Source organism: Electrona antarctica (assembly GCF_951216825.1).
Source record: "Electrona antarctica genome assembly, chromosome: 22".
In the NCBI taxonomy this organism is placed as follows: domain Eukaryota; kingdom Metazoa; phylum Chordata; class Actinopteri; order Myctophiformes; family Myctophidae; genus Electrona; species Electrona antarctica.
Genome location: NC_136805.1, coordinates 20,385,527 through 20,403,723, shown reverse-complemented (window position 1 = coordinate 20,403,723; position 18,197 = coordinate 20,385,527). Strand labels below are relative to the sequence as shown.

The 18,197-nt window shown below is 41.9% G+C and overlaps 1 protein-coding gene and 1 long non-coding RNA gene across 2 annotated transcripts; both read right to left on the bottom strand.

Moving 5' to 3' along the window:
• Positions 1-2,570: 2,570 nt before the first annotated feature.
• mmp25b (matrix metallopeptidase 25b) lies at positions 2,571-12,902 on the bottom strand (the record flags this gene model as incomplete). The annotated part of the gene is made up of 7 exons (XM_079492269.1): positions 2,571-3,246; positions 5,558-5,851; positions 8,141-8,293; positions 10,044-10,126; positions 10,526-10,589; positions 12,066-12,248; positions 12,587-12,902. The coding sequence occupies 7 exons, from the start codon at positions 12,900-12,902 to the stop codon at positions 2,993-2,995; spliced, it is 1,347 nt and encodes a 448-aa protein (XP_079348395.1). The 3' UTR covers positions 2,571-2,992.
• Positions 12,903-13,437: 535 nt separating this feature from the next.
• On the bottom strand, positions 13,438-17,995 carry LOC306915445. Its single transcript, XR_013788824.1, has 3 exons — positions 17,894-17,995; positions 13,742-13,874; positions 13,438-13,576 (listed from the first exon to the last, which is right to left on the bottom strand). It is a non-coding gene; the product is annotated as an uncharacterized lncRNA (long non-coding RNA).
• Between the last annotated feature and the right edge of the window lie 202 nt (positions 17,996-18,197).

The window sequence follows — 18,197 nt, the reverse complement described above, 5'->3', positions numbered from 1 at the left end:
TAAGTGATTTCTATCAGCATGCTTGCGGTGTTCCATGAACGTATATTGACTACATGAGTGAAAGGGACAAGCTTGCCAAGTGTTTCAAGTGTCCAACAATAGAAGAAGTGAATAAACATTACTTTGCAAACATCTGCTTCCATGATTAATAAAGGGACACTGATGCACTTTGAAAAGCATCTAAGGGATAAAACCCTTATGGCATGAATTAATTGGACAGTTATTAATAGGTGCTAAAAATGATTGAGGTGGTGCCAACAGTGTTAATATTGAACAAAGTATATTCAGGGTTTTTTCACTCATGGCTGTCAATAAAGTGTGGGAAGATGGCAAATTAGAGGTACTCTTGTTTAAATGTACAGTAGGTTACAGTACACAAGGGTAATCAGCTCAGACTCTTTTGATATATTTCATGAGAGATGTTTCTAGTTCTGACTGGCTCAGTCACAGTTTTATTCGAATTCACAATTCACCAGCAATCCTATAGTGATGTAACCTGACTCCGCCAGATGGGGCAGCAGAGAGTACACTGGGTTGGTGTACTCTCTGCTGCCCCATCTGGCGGAGTCAGGTTAATAGTGATGTACCATCCTGTATTTGAAGTCATCTGCCTAAGTTCTCTTATTTGATTTTCAGAGAGTCCAGGTAGCATTGACTACTTGGTTCATGTTCATCACAGTGACCATCTATAGATTCTATTTCCAAAATGTGGAACGCCCTACCAACTGTCATTAAGACATGCGAATCCCTTGACTCCTTCAAAACCGCTCTCAAAGGGCACCTACGGATGGCTGCAATTCGAAACTGGCCCCCGTAAAATCTGAATCCCCCCCCCGCCCCCCCCCCCTTCTTTCCCCTCACTGTATATATTTCTTTTCCCTTTTTACCTCCTTTTTGATGAATTCCTGTTCTGTCTATAGAAGTGTCTATTTGTACGTCTCTAAATGTTTTGATGATTTGAACATGGTGGACCCTGTTGGAAACAAGTGTAATGCTTAATTGGGTCGTCCACTCACAGTTAACAGCCTTTGTATTGAGTTTGTGCTTGAAATGTACTGTAATTCTGCAAACTGTTAATAAATTCTTCAATCAATCAATCAGACAGTAATATGCAGAGAATGATGATGCACAGTTGGAAGGGATGGTTCTAATAGGGGCAGATATTGATCAACAGGAATGTTACGATCATAAGGCACTGATAACATCACTTGAGAATGAACAGCATGTACAGTACACTGAACAGGTTTGTTGAGCATAAAACCAACATTACAGTAGGACGTAACAGTATGACGTTTGACATTCATCAGAAGTTGAGATGGCTGTGGAGTGGTGTCAGGGACAAGATTAAAAAAAAGTAGACAAGGACCAGGATAAGACAGTATATTGTAAATAATTTGACATTTTAATGTTAAGTTTTCTCTCAACCTAGACATTTGAGACCAATTATCTTTTCTAAATTTTAGTTGGACATTTTCAACTAAAATATGAAGTATAACTTTCACCTGCAACGTGCACCTGATTGCTTTTGATTTAATTTAAGAAAGCGGTAAACTCTGAATGTAAGATACATTAATGAATACTGTAATGCAAAACAATAGTTAAAATATATCTTTTCACTCTCAAGTTGGCTGAACTCATAGAGAGATCAGCTGTGTCCTGATGATTTCTTATTTTATATGATTTATTTATTTTTTATTACACAAAAAATATTCTGAAATATGTGTTGAGGTCTTAAATTATGGACTGTGCTTTGTGGGGTTTAATTGAACCACACAGAGCATGGAAAAATATGACTTTCTGTAATTATGCACAGTAAAATACACTTAACCACGTGAACCATAACATCCCTATTCTCCGGGGCGACAAATAGTGTATCTACTTCTGTATAAGCTATACAGATAACAACAGTGAGCTTGAGTTGTTATGTGAGTGGTTCATTTAACTCTGTGAAAGTGTAAAAATGCACCTGGTTGTGGGACGACCCAGTGGCTCAACTGGTAAGAGTGCATACCACATAAGAAAGGCTATACAGTAAGTAGTCCTTCCTTCAGGTGTCCAAATGTGACCTGGGGCTCTTTGCTGTATGTCATTCCTTCCACACCTACGCATACATCTGATTTAATATTAACATGTTTTTCAGATCCATACTTTATTCAGTGTGCAATGTCGCGCACTGAAAATAGCCAAACCACAAGCTCACGTGTCGTACTTCTAGATCTATTTTCAGTAAACGACACCTGCATGCAAATAAAGCGGGCTTAAGTTGCCCTTGTTTAAATCCATGAAGGGGATGGGATTCTGTTCTATGTTCATTTTGTGCTTTAAACATATAGGTTGTCTTGAAAGTTCTCATTAGGCGGGGGAGTTATGAGTGCTATGTTTCAGGGTTGAATTTCAATACATCATCCTAAACACACTGTCATTAAATGCTTATTCTCGCAAAGGAGAAATTCAATTCTACAGTCTGTAGAGAACAGGAAGCTGTTCACTGCATTTCCTTCCCATAGGGTGATCAGGTTTTTAGTAGGCTGTTTAACAGCAACCATAACCAACACCACCCTCTAGTGGAATAACACACACACACACACACACACACACACACACACACACACACACACACACACACACACACACACACACACACACACACACACACACACACACACACACACACACACACACCCTACTTGAAATAGACATTAATACAAAGGTGGCAACGAAGAGCTACTGTAACAAATACATTATTGCCCCAATTTGCCCACATAAATGCACGGCAGGGTATTATTTATAGTTAATCCTGTCCGTGTGCCTGTCTGTCTGTCCGTCCGTCTGTTAGCTAAATCATTTTAAATTAAATTAAAAAACATGGATTTACATGAAACTTGTCCCGAATATGATTAACTTCCGGGGGTCAAAGGTCAAGGTCACAATCAAGGTAAATGGCAAATATCTCAGGCACGGCGAGACGTAGAACAGTCGACGTGTCTTTGTGTTATTCTCCAATGAACTCATTAAGTGCCCATAGAGCAGACAAGAGGAGCAGCCAACTGCTGTTGACAAATGAAGAGGATCCCGTGATGCTACAGCTACAGTCTTTGGATTTAGGTTTATCCGGAACATTGGTAGTTGCAGGCGCCGGACACCAGAGCCAATCCACGGCTGTGGATTTAGGAGTGACATTATCTTCGCCCATTTCACCTCCTTTCAGCACCAAATAGTAGTTGTCCTTAAATATGTGGGTCTCTCCTGGAGAACAAAAGCAGGGTTAATGTCATTATATAGATAACAGTGAAATGTAGACAGTAGTTATCCAAATAAACCTTATTTTATACTTTTAATGTTTGCCTATAATTGATTGATTGATTGAAGAATTTATTAACAGTTTGCAGAATTACAGTACATTTCAAGCACAAACTCAATACAAAGGCTGTTAACTGTGAGTGGACGACCCAATTAAGCATTACACTTGTTTCCAATAGGGTCCACCATGTTCAAATCATCAAAACATTTAGAGACGTACAAATAGACACTTCTATAGACAGAACAGGAATTCATCATAAAGGAGGTAAAAAGGGAAAAGAAACATATACAGTGAGGGGAAAAAAAGGGGTGGGCGGTGGGGGGGATTCACGTTCAGCTCCGTTAATTTGTTTGTTTTCCTTGGAGGAGCTGCGTTGGGTCCCCAAGTCGGCTCCGTGGCCGTACCTTGAGTTGGCTGTGTGGCCGTGACCGTCTCTTGTGTTGACCTTGCGTTGGGTCCCCAAGTTGGCTCAGTGGCCATACCTTGAGTTGGCTGTGTGGCCGCGACCGTCTCTTGTGTTGTCCTTGCGTTCGTGTTTGAGGGATTCCGATTTTACAGGGGCCAGTTTCGAATTGCAGCCGTCCGTAGGTGCCCTTTGAGAGCGGTTTTGAAAGAGTCAAGGGATTCGCATGTCTTAATGACAGTTGGTAGGGCGTTCCACATTTTGGTGGCATAGGAGCGAAAACAATTTAGTCCCTTGTTTGTGCCGAATCTGGGTTGTACATGGTTCGTTGCACTCCCTCTGGTGTTGTGGGTGTGGACTTCGTTAACATTAAGGAAGTATCTAGACAGGTACATGGGTATCTTGGTGGTGTATCGAATCTTGTGGACCAGACCCATTGCAAGATGCTGTACTCTGTCGTCGACCCTAAGCCATTCCAGCCTGTCGAAGTGGGCAGGGGTGAGGTGGGTTCGGGGGGCTAGGTCAAGTAGGAGCCTGACCAGTTTGTTTTGGGAAGTCTGGAGCCTGGTTTTAAGGGCCTTTGAGGTGCTGTGGTACCAGGAGGTGCATGCATAGTCAAAGAAACCCTGTACAAGGGCTCCTGTTAAGGTCTTCAAGGTGTTTTTGTTGACCAGTGAGGAGATCCTGTAAAGGAATCTTGTTCTATGGTTGACCTTTTTGATTACGTTGGTGGCCATTTTATCACCGGAAAGATTAGCCTCCAGGATGGAACCTAGGTAGGTAATTTCATCTTTACGTGTGATAACATTGTCACCCACTTTAACCAAGAAGCCATTTGCCTTGCTGAGATTACTATTAGAGCCAAAGAGAATGGATTCAGTTTTTCCCAGGTGTAAAGATAGTTTGTTATCAGCGAGCCAGGTGCAGATTCTACCGAGTTCAGAGCTGAGGGCATTTTCAACCTGCAGTTTGTCCCTGTCCGAGACCAGCAGTGCTGAGTCATCTGCGAACAGGAACAAGTTGCAGTCACAAGCTGAAGTCATGTCGTTTACATATATTATGAACAGTAGAGGCCCTAGTATGCTTCCTTGTGGAACGCCACAGCTCACTGGGAGGGGGGAGGACAGTGTTCCGTTCACTTCCACCATCTGTTCTCTCCCCTCCAGGTAGGATTGCATCCAGCTCACTGATGTGCTATCGAAACCAATTGCTTTTAGCTTGTTAACCAGTATGAAGTGGTTCACGGTGTCAAAAGCCTTTTGGAGGTCCAGCATGACCATGCCGCAGTATTTGCCAGCGTCCACCTCTTGTTTGATGTGGTCGCTCAAATAGAGAAGGCATGTGTCAGTGGAGTGGGATGTTCTGAAGCCAGATTGGAACTCGTACAATAATTTATTAGTGGCAAGATACTTTTCAACCTGTTCATAGACTATTTTTTCCATCACTTTCGAGATGGAACTAAGAATAGAAATAGGGCGGTAGTTGTGTCCAAAATGTCCAAAATCGGGATGCCAGGTTGAAAGTGATTTAAAAATGTCATGGTATTTTCATTCTGATCTTGGTCTTATCTTATGGGTCAACATAGGGGACAAGGCAGGGGTTCTCAACGTTTTTGGTTGGGGACTCCCGAAAATGCCACCACCACCAATACATAAATACTGAAACCAGATATAATCATTAAGGAAAGTTTATGCATGCACTATGTGTACTATGCAAACTCAAAATGCAAACTCCCAGCCATTCAGTTGCAAAAAATAATAATAATAATGTGGGGACCCCCCCAAAATAATTTCGGGATCCCCCGAGGGGTTGAGAACCCCTGGACTAGAGCTAGATGTCCTCTCTGGGTTTACCGGTGCCCCAGCTGATGATGTCATCCAGGTCAGAGGGAACTCCCTTCCAGCGGGAGACATCTCGGGGGTAGTCTGACTCAGGCTGCTTGGCCAAACGCTGGCTCCTGTGGCTCTCGTCAAACCTCCAGTACTCTCCTCCGCTGAACAAGTAGGTATGGCCATTGTGGGCCCAGATGAAGGCAGCATCGACCCTGTCCACTTGCTTCCCGCTCTTGGTCTTCATGCCCCAGTCATTCAGGGACCTTGGGTAGCCGTCCATGGCCTTGGTGTCTTTGAACACCCAGTACTGAGAACCTGGACAGAGCAGAGAAGAGGACAGGTTGTAATCCCTGTGCTTTCAGGGTCGTACAAATGTGATTTCAGATTGATTGAATACTATTATTAGTCAAAAATGTACGTGGCGAAAGGGATAACACAAAAACGTCCTGGGAACTTGTTTCCATTGTGGTCCTATCTATGTATTCAATTCATCAACATAGCATGAACATTTCACAAAAATACATGTCATCAACAAATACAAATGAGAAAAAGGGAACAGCAGCAGTGAATAACACTTCCTTTCTATGGGAAATTGCACCCCCTTGTGGTCTCCTGATAGATGTGTAGTGTGTTTTTTCTCAGTACTCCGAATTTCATTTTTCAAGATACACCAATGAATTGAACAGGTACAGTATATGAAACCCATTTAATGGATATGGGAGTTGTGGGACTGTTTTTTATGTTCGAAAGAACATTGGCTGTACGGGTCGGGTGCCATTCATTTTTGCATATTATTATTATGTTGGTTATTTTGTTGTATTATTGGACACTTGGTGGCAGGCTTTAGATGGGACAGGCAGGTGCAATAATTAGGGAAGGCACAGGTAGCACAAACAATTCTTACCATAGACAGAGCCATAATGTTAACTGTACTTCAATAAATACAACCAAACGGCAATATCGACTGGGCAATGGGCATCCTGATCTGTTCTGTTTTTGTGTCTACGCTGCGTCGGATCACTCCCTTGCCCTATAGCCGCAAGCAACTTAGATGCTATAAATGTTATCTGCATCTAAGTTGCAATACCCTCCATTCATGAAACAGAAAAGTCTGATTGTATTAAACAACTGTAGCACTGGCGCTTTAAGGGTAGTGCATAAAAGGTGTTGTCCAGGTTTGAGGCCTCATGTTTGGCCAGAAGCCTGATTTGAGTGTTTGTTGGGGACCTGGAGGCATGAGGTACAGCCTAGCTAGTACTTGGTATGAAAACCTCAAACAAATGTTGATGCTTTGATAATTCATTTTGTTTATATGGGAATATATTTTAATTAGTGTAATTTAATATTCCGAGTAAGTAAGTAATATTCCGAGTTTGGCAGGTATGATGTTTTCTGAGGGGGAGCTCGTAGGGGAATGGCTTTTAAGAGGGTTTTTGACATGGCATCTGTACTTCCAGAGCCTCCAGGTCCTTTCCTGGTTTAACCCCATCCCCATATATTGACTGGGGGTAGGTTTTGGTATTTTGTCCTATATTTTGCATAATGTAATGAATTTGTATTGAGGGGTAACCAGATGTATTGTGATCTATTGTAGGACAACTAATTAACCTACAACCTTTCATAGCCGCAATTTGCAATTGCAACACTAGATTTTCTTATGATGAAATAATGGGCTGAATCTACTGTAGAGTTGCAACACCCTAAACTCACAAATTGCAGAGCTGTGAGGCAAGCTTGAATTATCCTCTCCTTGATGCATGAACTCGAACTAACGGGAGGTCGAACCACAGGTCCCCGTCTTGGCATGGCCATTCTCCCCACCCACATAGTTTGTTGGTTTATTGTTGCAGACTTGCAGTGGAAAAGAAGTTGTTCTATTCTAACGACTGAAGCAGATTTATGAATGGCCAGCGGCAGTGATGCCTATATGTCCTCAGCAACTTTTGTTAGCTTTGTTTAATTGTTTTGTATTTGTTTATTCATACTGTAGATATATTGACTTTTGAGAGCTAATAACATGCCACTCCCAGTCTGCAATCCCCCCACAGGCGTGATCGTGAGGTTATCAGCGGTTATCAGCTCAGTAATTATGTAGAAAATAAAATTATACATTTACTTTGTTTCTCATGATGTTATTTGGAGTGGATATCGCACCAGAAGTCAAAGCACGGTGGTCTCAAGAAAAGTAATTTATGGCTTATATAACTAGTTGGTGTGCATGTAAAGCCCTAACCACACCAAAGGGTCACCATGTAACTCCTTGGGTCCAAACAGTTGCAAGGAGTTAACGCTAAAACTGTCTTAATCCTTGGCCATTGAATTCCATGCGTTGAATCACTAGGGTCAACGTGCAACAAGACATATCACACCGCAGGGACAACGCTAAAACCGTCTTGACCCTTTTGTGTGGTTAGGGCTTAAGAAGTGCGTGGTTGAAACCACACGGTAGTAGATTTAAGGTTGAACTCAGCCGATCAGCCCAAACTTTGCGGAATATATGTCCCACCAAAGTAACAAATAAACCCCTCTTGATTCAGGAGAGAGAGAGAGGGGGGAAGGGAGAGGGAGAGACTCTTCCACATGGAAATTAATCATCATCCTCACCAATAAAGAAGATGATACAACTGTCACTCTTCCTCTCGTAGACAGCATCAATCTTGTTGGTATCTGGTGGGAGGCCCATCCAGAAGTTTTTAATCAGAGCTGGATTGTCTGAGACCAAGGAGCCGTCTCGCTCTCTCCTCCAAAAGTACACACCTGGATAGGAAAAATGGAAGTGAATGACTGATTGACAATATCCCTATTCCCATACTGTGAATCTTTTTTATTTTATTTTTTTTGCATGGTATATTGAGAAATAATACCCATGATTGCTGGGATGTTTTTTTTGTTTCCCCCTCCCCCAATGTATTCAAATTTGACTAGTGCTAACCATTCCATTCATGCCAAGTGCTGATACAGTCACTGTTGATTGTTAGACCATTATACATGTACCCTTGCATTGAGGATAAATCCAACAAGAGTCGGAAACCTTCAACGCTTTAGTCAGCGACGTAACTAGACGTCAGTCGGCCCCGACGCAGGCTGGTCAGCGGGTATGTGCTAGCAGCAGCCACCACCAGGCTCTACCAAACTTTGTTCAACTAAACTGTCATTGCATCTCTGTATGTATTCATCATTTTATTTTACAGACGGCACGGGTGGGCGGCCGTGTGCCCCCCTTGCCTCTGGGCCCCAACGCAGTTGCATTGTCTGCATAGCGCTAGTAACGCCGCTGGCTTTAGTACAACTATTGTGTCACCATAATAATCGCTCAAGTTGGGTATCATCTGCGGCATGAAGGGCATCTCTAAAGCTGAGCAGGTCGCCGTGTGGATCCAGTCTTTCAGCAGATCTGCTCCCATCTCTCCAAGTCATTGGATGAGATGTACAACACTGAAGCCCTGGATAACACAACCATCTCTCCAAGTCATTGGATGAGATGTACGATACTGGATCAGTGGATAACACAACAAAGCCCAACAGACACAAAGAAGAGGGTAAAGCACGGCGGGGGTTGGATGCAGATCATAAGACGGGGATACAATCCGGGGAGTGCTATGGGTGAAATTCCCACCCACTCACCATGGAGCCAGGTTGCGGATGGAAAAGTGAATGTGCAGAATTTAAATGCACGTTGCATGTTCTGTGTGGAAGTGTGGATAAATGTGTTCATAAATGTTCTATTTATTTCAGTTATTTCAAATAACTACTGTAAGTAATCTTTGTAATCCAATGGATTCAGTGTCCTATAAATCCTATAAATCAAACCAAAATGAAAATATGGCTATTTCCGGTTTAAACAGCCATTTTGAAATTTGTAAATGTCAGAAATGGATTCGGCATCCTTAATAACCCCCAAAACCACTCCAATATTGTCAACATCGGCCAATCAGTTGCTGAAATATTGTCCATATAGGTGATTATGCTAATGAAAGCTTATTACCTGTATGCTAATTATGAAAATTGCCCAAAATATGCAAAAATACCTGGGGACCCATCTACTCTACTCTACTACTAAATTTCTAGCATAAAATGTTAGGGTATTCAAGATGCCCTGGTTCACAATGGGGCTCTATGGGCTGACAAGTAGACTAATGGCTTACTTAGTAAAGTTTAAAAACGCAGGTGACCAACATGTTTGGGCTCAGGGGCCTTCACTAGGGTGAACTAAATGTTACAACCTACAATTGAACACTCCAAAGAGGACCTGTTTCAGTTCCTGATAATTATGGACCCACACAGCAGTTCTTCGTGTCTTCATTCAAAATTGATCATTCTATGTATGAAAAGGACAAAAGAGATCTCTGGCAAAGCCTGCTTTTTAATGTTTTTTGTATAGAAGATAAATCCTTCCTCTGTCATGACGGCATGACTCTGGCTTGTGTCCATGAGGAACCCCATCCACAGAGATGGTGGGTGGCAACCTCCTGCCACACTTGCAATTAACACATTTTATTTGACCTACCCTTAAAAAAGAAGACTTCTCCCCTGACATTGGCAACCGCGTCAAAACCTCCCTCACAGCGATCCGGGAGTGAGGGGTCAAACCTACAGCACAAAAAGAACTGGTTAGTTGGATGAATGATCTATAAATGTATGTGTGTGCGTGCGTGTGTGAGTGAGTGAGTGAATGGCCAGTAGGCCAAGGAAGTACATTATTCACATAAATGTTGTATTTGTTTTAAATTGAACTGTTTTTCATAATGGAATTCAAACGTGGTCAGCTCAGGCTGAAACCTTGCCCGATATGGAGATGGCTGACGTCATAGGTGAGTGATGTCGCAGACTGACCACATTAAGTCAGAGATCCACATGGAAGCCAAATTATTACTAGACCCCTTGGCTGTTGTCTATTGTCTACATAGTTTATGCTTACATAGTTCCAATTAAAACAAATCACACAGGTTCATTGTAATTTAAGTTGTTTTTTTTCAGAGCTCAACTCACTTTGGGGGATCCGGATTCGGATCACCAGTTGCCGTTGGATATGTAGGCCTGCCGTCCTTCGCACCTAGAGCACAGCAGTGAGGAGAGGGTTAACTGTAAAAGGCAGTTGGATGTAAACCGTTGTTGTTGTGATACTTGAAAGCTATGTGAAACCTGCTCGGAGGATATGAAAGACAGGATACTCATCTGTCTTAAGATATGGAAGGAAACTGCCATGTGCAGTTGTTGCACACATGCTCCGTGTGATTGCATGTGTGCCATGTCTTAAATGCCAGGAAATATGACCATGTGACAGCACTTCTGCACTTTGCAGCACGCATGCACTACAGTTTTAAGGAATATTTATATATATATATATATATATATATATATATATATATATCAGTGGTTCACATATAATGGTACATTATATGTATTTGGACACGGACCCCTGTCTCAAAACATTATATTAAAAGATTTGCATAAATTGTCACAATTTAAATACAATAGCAGATCTACAGTGCTGCACTATGAGTATATCTTCTATTTTTGAATACCAAAAGCATAAAATGCCACAGATGCTTTCCTGGTTTTAATGGGTTAATACTGTCACAGTTGATAGGAGAATTCACCTTATGAACAGTGCGTGAAACCGTTCCAGATAGCTAATGTTCAGAAGATTTCCCCTTTCATTTTGTTAGTTAAGTATTTAGTGTACTTATTCTACCAAAAAAATAATAAACTCTTTTGAAAGGTCCAAAGTTTGCTGTTGGAAAGTAGGCCTATTGTCTGGGCTGGTCCAGTGACGCCATGGCAGTGAGTGGGACCCATGCCAAAAGACTGCGGCCCAAAGGTAATAACGCTTTAAAAAACACCTGTTTTGCTACATACATACATACATACATACGTATACATACTGACCAGCTAAATAATGTATGTTCACTCCTGGAGGTTGCTGTTTATACCAGGAGATGAATCTTGTTTTAGTTTCACTGATGAGAATGCACCTTTTGGGTGTGTCTAGATAGTAGTTCCGCTAAATTGTAGTGTTTGAAGTAGTCTAACAACCTGCAAAGCTCCCACTTCCATGTCCACCCCATTACTAACCCTATCCCTAGCACTAGTATTGGGATGTTGGACTTATGGGCAGTCCCTGGAGGGAGCAGGGCATTGTGAAGTTCACTTTCGTTTCAACTGCACAACACCCCCTAGTTTGGTGGCACTGATGTACCGTATGGGACATCAGCTACTCGTCCTACTCGACATCGCAGCTCCTCATTGAAATGTCACTTGCCGCAGGTCTGCTGCTAAATATCCTGCAAATTTCCCACAAAGCTATCAGGCCAGATACAAACATTTACCTGCCAGTGGATTTTACTCACCAAATGGGAAATCTACACACATTTAGTTAACATACTGACTAGAGTACAGACACAAGAAACACACTCAAATATGATGAAACGCCATACAGTACACCTGTGCATACACAGGATGCAACAACACATTATTAAACACACTTGCACAACGGGACAAGCCCCAGGCAGTTCAGTAGGACACTCACCATATAGCTGCTGGATGGCGAGCACGTCGTCCAGGGGCAGACGGTAGTTGGGAATGTTTCTCACCGGTCCCTGGTAGTAGGGCCTCATGATGGAGGGATCGGTGGAGGAGTGAGACAGGCCTAGGGCATGGCCAAACTCATGCACTGCCACTGTGAACAGGTCTGTGCCGCCACCGTCCTCTCCTGATGGCGTGAAATGGAACAATGTTAGTCGACTCTCTTGTTCAGTAAGTTTATCTGGATTTACTGTGTTTGGATATATACTATTTGTATACTTTTAATAGCTGTTATCCCTGACACCTTGTCAGATTCATTGTCAAACGATGTATATTTCCATCTGTCCTCATACCAAACTAGTTCACCAAACTATTCATGTAGCCATTGATTCATCCCTCCATCTGTCCAATTATTCATTTATATCCTTCCATCCATTTACCCAGCCATATATCATTCATTCATCCAGTCATCCATCCATCCAGTCATCCATCCATCCATTCACCATGACTTCAATCACCCTGTACCTTCATAGCTCCAGATCTCATCGTCGTCAAAGTGTGTGTCGCCTGCTACTTCGTCTCTGCCGGGAAAGAATGCATGGGCTAGCGTGCCGCCTCGTCCGTCAAAAGGGTACCCGTCCTCATGCAGCGAACGGATAAAAGACACTCTGATGTCCCCTCCAGGGATTGGCCGTCCCCTGTCACTCTGAGGCTGTTGTGTGAAGTGCAGGGGGGCTGCGTCACTCCAGGCTTTGAAGGCGTGAGTCAGGATAGTGTCCACCAAGTTTGGATTCAGTGAGGCTGAGAGGGAGGGTGAGGGGTATTTGTGGACACTATACATACGAAGAGTGTATTAATGATCTGGAGATTTTGTTAGAGCTGATGTGCACCAAATTATTAAAATAAATCTACACAGGTATTAGGAACCAGAAATTAATTAATTCCAAATTTGTTTTGTCTGAAAATCTTTGCCCAATGACATTCTATAAAAAAATGAACCTTGACTCGTGATTCAACGTAGATCGGCTAATTTAGCTATTTATTGTATGAAAGTACTGTATACTGGCTTAGGGCTAAGTTGTTAATTAAACTGAATGCTATTCTAAAAAGTTTACCATGTTTGGCTTTCATCTTGTCAAAAGAAAAAAATAACGCTACCTCTACTGAATTTATTTTAAAATCATTGTTTTGATCACAAGACCCCTTTTGTTCCCTTTACTTACCTGTTAATAGTATAAGTAGATACTAGGTTGTGAATGAAAAATTGTTTTTATGAGTGCATCAGTAATACACAGTAATAATAAGAAACAGTCAGATTCATAATGGTGTCTGTCAGCAGGGATATACTTCTAGTAAGACAGAAAACACACCTCCATGTGAGGTCTTTCTTATCCCACTGAATGCCTGCCAGGGCATATCGTTTCCTCCTCCTCCTCTTCCTCAAGTCCTGCTCGTTCCCGATGATGTCTGGCAGAGAGCACCGGGGCGTAGACATGAGCTTCACGGTGTCATCGTCTGTAAGGGCACAGTTTTAGTCAAGCCTTTCATGTAGTACAGTATTAAGCTAATCATCTGACCCCTCCAAAATAATTTGAGGACCCCCCCCTGGGGGTGGCAACCCTCAGTTTGGAAACCCCTGGCATACACCATATTTACAGACCCAAGATTTGTGATCTTTACCAAGCTCTCCGGTTTCCCTGATTCCGCCGAATCTCTGCATGTCACGGACAGCCTTCTTAATGCCCTCCATGGTCTGCAGTCTATTTGAGCGTGGGTCAGGAGGAGGGAGGTAGCCATACCTGCTCAACCAATCCTGGATGAACGAGGAGGTCAGTGGACAAACTGTGAGACGCTACAGTACACAATATACACATCACAAATATAAGTTCTAAATGTATCTCGGTGTGTCTCAAACATTACTTTGACCCCCAATAAGGGATGATTCAAGTATGTATAAAATAAGGTATAAACGTGATTTTCTTTTAATGCTATATTATTAACCAATTTTACTTGGGACCCTCTGGGACCCCCTGAAGAATCCCTGGGGGTCCCTGGACCCCACTTTGAGAACCACCGCTATTGCTGTAGTACCTCCTTCCTCTTTCTGGGGTTTACTGCACAAAATTGTGGTTTAAACCCATGACCTATGGTACGTCATCATATTTCTCAGGAACAAAACCAAAAAGTAAAAGGGGATTTACACAATGCAGTCCTTCTTTTTTACTTTTATTTTTTACAATTGTGTTTCAGTGTTTGATATACCAATGAATGCTTTTGGACAAGGAACACTGGCTTCCTCAGAGCACAGATTAGAGATATGTCCAGGGGGGTGGCGGGGGTCGGGGGTTAGTGTTTCCGGTGCAGTTTTTCCCTGGTCTGTTCATTCACAAGCCTCATTATCCCAGGGTAGTAACTATTTCGCAGCCTATACCGCCGGTGGTAGTGTGGCTATGGAGCCACTTGCCATGTGGCAGCATCCCTTCACTCTTTTATTTAAGCAAGTATGGAGCATACATAAAGAATATTACAGATCATCTTCAGATTGACTCAGAGACAGAACTTGACAAAAAATAAGATATCACGTCAGCCCTTCCCCCCAATCAATATTTTATGATCCATCCTTGTTGAGTGTTTTTAAGCGGAGGAAAGCTCCATGAAAATATGCATATTGCAATCAGCCTGCTCTAGGCCGTTCATCTATATTTAAAGCATATTTAGCATTAATGACATTTGCATGTGAAGTTCACATGCAAAAAAAATACATGTGAAATGTATCAATTTAGTTCACATTGTGAACTAAATTGATAAATTTCACATGTATTTGTTTTCTTTCTGTGAAGTCATAGTGTAGCCTACACCTCTCTCTAAAAAAAGAAATACAAATATCAGTTATCAGTTACAACGGTTCATTTTGAAACATAAAGACTCCCTAGTTCCTCCCCACCTTTAGGTATCTTTAGTTCAAAGGATAGGCGTTGGCTCAATTCATCAACTGTTTTTGTGGTAGGGTATCTAGGCCTACAATAATGTCATTAAAATATGACAATTTGCTGACAGCAATTTGTTTCAAATACCAGTACAATTTAACTTTAATGCAAGATTGTTCGACTATCTATGCAATAGTTTGAGTTGTCACTTAACCCTTAGAAGATGAAAGACGCCAATTGGCGTCTTCATCAGAATTCCGTAAATGATCAATGACGCCAATTGGCGTCTTCACAGTTTTTGATGAATCTAAACATATTAATATGCTCCGAAGCGCTGTTTAAATTCCTGAGCTTATATTCCAACTACATTACCCAGAAAACCCGTGTCACGTGACACACGTGTACGTGTTGCCATTGGAAGCTGGTCCCACCCCCTGTAAACAGTGGGGGCAGAGGGAGTCTTCATAGTTTTCATTGTTTTGCCTGTTTGCCGTCTCGCCCGAGCGATTTTCTAGCAGAAAACGTTGAAAGCAGTACTATTTATTTGAGCGAGTTTTGTGGTAGTAGTATTGATCCATACGCGTCCCAGTCGCCTTCTCCAGGCGGAGTAGCCCTGGTCCAGTGCTTACAGCGAGACTCGCTGCTCCCTCCCTCCTTTTTTCATTGTCTCCCCATCGTCGTCCGATGAGCTATACCGGGAAACCATTGAAGAAGACGATCAACCCGGAATGTTTTGAGGTAATCTTATTGTAGAAAATGCCCTTCTATAGTGATCAGAAATCATAAGATGATCGCTACAAATAGATGCTTGGATAATTACTACTACTAGTCAGATCATGACTCCAGAATGACTCACCACGATGGCCCCCAGCCATTAGCCAGCACCGAAGGTGCTGGCTAATGGTGTTGGTCGGTGCATTGGTGCTGGCTAAGGGCTGGAGGGGGGGGTTGGTGTGGATCGGTTGGTTGGTGCAGTACAAATGTATCGTAGCAGGCATGCACGCATGGCAGTACAAGTATTTTATATTGTAGCGTGCCTTATAGGCGATCTGATCTTTAGAGTAATGTTCGCTCCTTTTATTTACTGTCTACAAAGACGGAGAACAAACATGCATCGTTTACTGAAGCAACGCGTGGTTATGATGACGTTGCTACAAGGATCGGAGGGGGGACGGGGAGTGAAGCTAACAGTAGCGTATTATATAAGATCTGTATGACGTTTCATTGACGTCTGAGCTTGCATGATAATTGCATTCATTGTATATTGTATACAATCATGATTGTACATTGTTTAGTGTGTCTCCGTGTGATGATGATGATGACGATGATGTCAGATAGCCTACGTCCCCCCCCCCCCCCCCCAACTGGCTATTGGCCGGGCTGACTACAGCTAAATGTTTATTTTTATATATTTAGAACTGGCATCGGAGGAGGAGGATGATGATGATGATGATGATGATGATGATGAAGACGAAGAGTCAAGACTGCGATGGAGTTCTCCGACACTGAACCGGATGCATTCATTCATTTCAGTTGTTGTTTTTTTTTAAATTTAGCCTACACACACACACACACCGTCAAGAACAACTGGAATGCAGTGGTTTGGGGACACTGGGGAGTTTGGGGACAACTGTTTTGTATGTAGGCCTATTTATTTTCTGTAATATTTATTATAATTGTATTATGTTAGTAGTCATAAAAAATAAAAGACAAGCTTTTACAATGAGTTAGACCTGTCATGGCTATTTTGTTCACTAGTCTGAGGTTTATGGTTTGACTAAGCGAGTTTCAACTGTGATTTACTCTGTAACGGTAGATGGTAAGAACCCAATTTTTTTGTTATAATACAGTATACATTCAAGTCTATATTTTGATACATATCATGGGCACAAAGTCATATCAAAACAATGTCCTTGGATGAGTTTTTTATCAAAACTGTTTCTTCACAACAGGTTTTTGAGATACATGCATGAATAGACACGGTACTGGTAAGACTATGTAAACATGGTATATATCAAAATGTGCGTTAGAATGTCTAATTTTACCCCAAAAAAGAATTGAGTTTATATGATGTTCCATTTCAGAGCTAGGGGGACTTTTAGCTGGATAGGTCAGATTGATCATGACTGACCATGCTATTTATAGATGGCAAAATATCTACAGTGGTACATGTGAGAAACTTTTTATTTTATTTTAATTGAACTAGACAACTCACCCTTTAAAATGAGATATTGCATGGCTATGTACGCCCAGCAGAAAAAAAGTTATTTAGAAAATAAAACTTCAACCGGTCATAACTTTTTTTGTTGTCCTAGAAACACTACCCAGTGTAAATGCAGGCTCTTTTAAATGGCTTCCAACACCACAACTAAACATTTTATCAACTCAGTTCATTTTTTTCCTGGAAGCAGACAAGCCAAGCTTTCTCTGAAGGTCTTTCGTTGTCACACATTCACAACAGAGAATTTTCAATAAATCATTCAAAAACGCCATTCTGCCATAGAGAAGTCTAAAAACTATATAGAAATCCATGAAACTCTCAAAGAGTTAAGAACATTCCTGAATTGGAAATTAGATATATGGCATGGCTCATATTAAATTACCTCTTTGACACTAGACATTTTAGTAAAGTTAAGCTGTGGTTAAACGTATTGTTTAAGCCTACTTCAGAGCCCACAGGTTTTTTAAGGCAGATAGCTGGTGAAGTTCTGATGATAAATGATGATGCACCAAACCCACATCATTCCCACTTGACACAATATACTAGTAAGATTCATCACTTTAACAACTTATATAGCATTATTCAATAGGCAGAATTAACTTTTCTTGACCCCACAACTAGACAGTCAGTGACCCAAATCTAGCATCAACAATGTCTGGGTAGTCATCGTCAATTAGGACTTACCAATCGTCTTGTGTATTGGTCGGGCGTTGGTGATGCATTTCCACACCAAGCAACTGCGATCAATGTAATCCATGGCAGAAGCCTAAACTCCATTCCAATCACTGCAAAGTGGAACCATTAACACGGCTTTAGAACACACATGTCTGATTAGATCACGCTGCATCCTATCATGGTCCAACGTTCCCAAATCCTTGATGCTGAAATCACAACCTACCGTATGTTCACCCTTCCCCCGCGGATCCTATGCTCTCATGAGACTAGGCAGGGCAGATCGATCAGCAATGAGCATCCTCTCTCCCTCTCT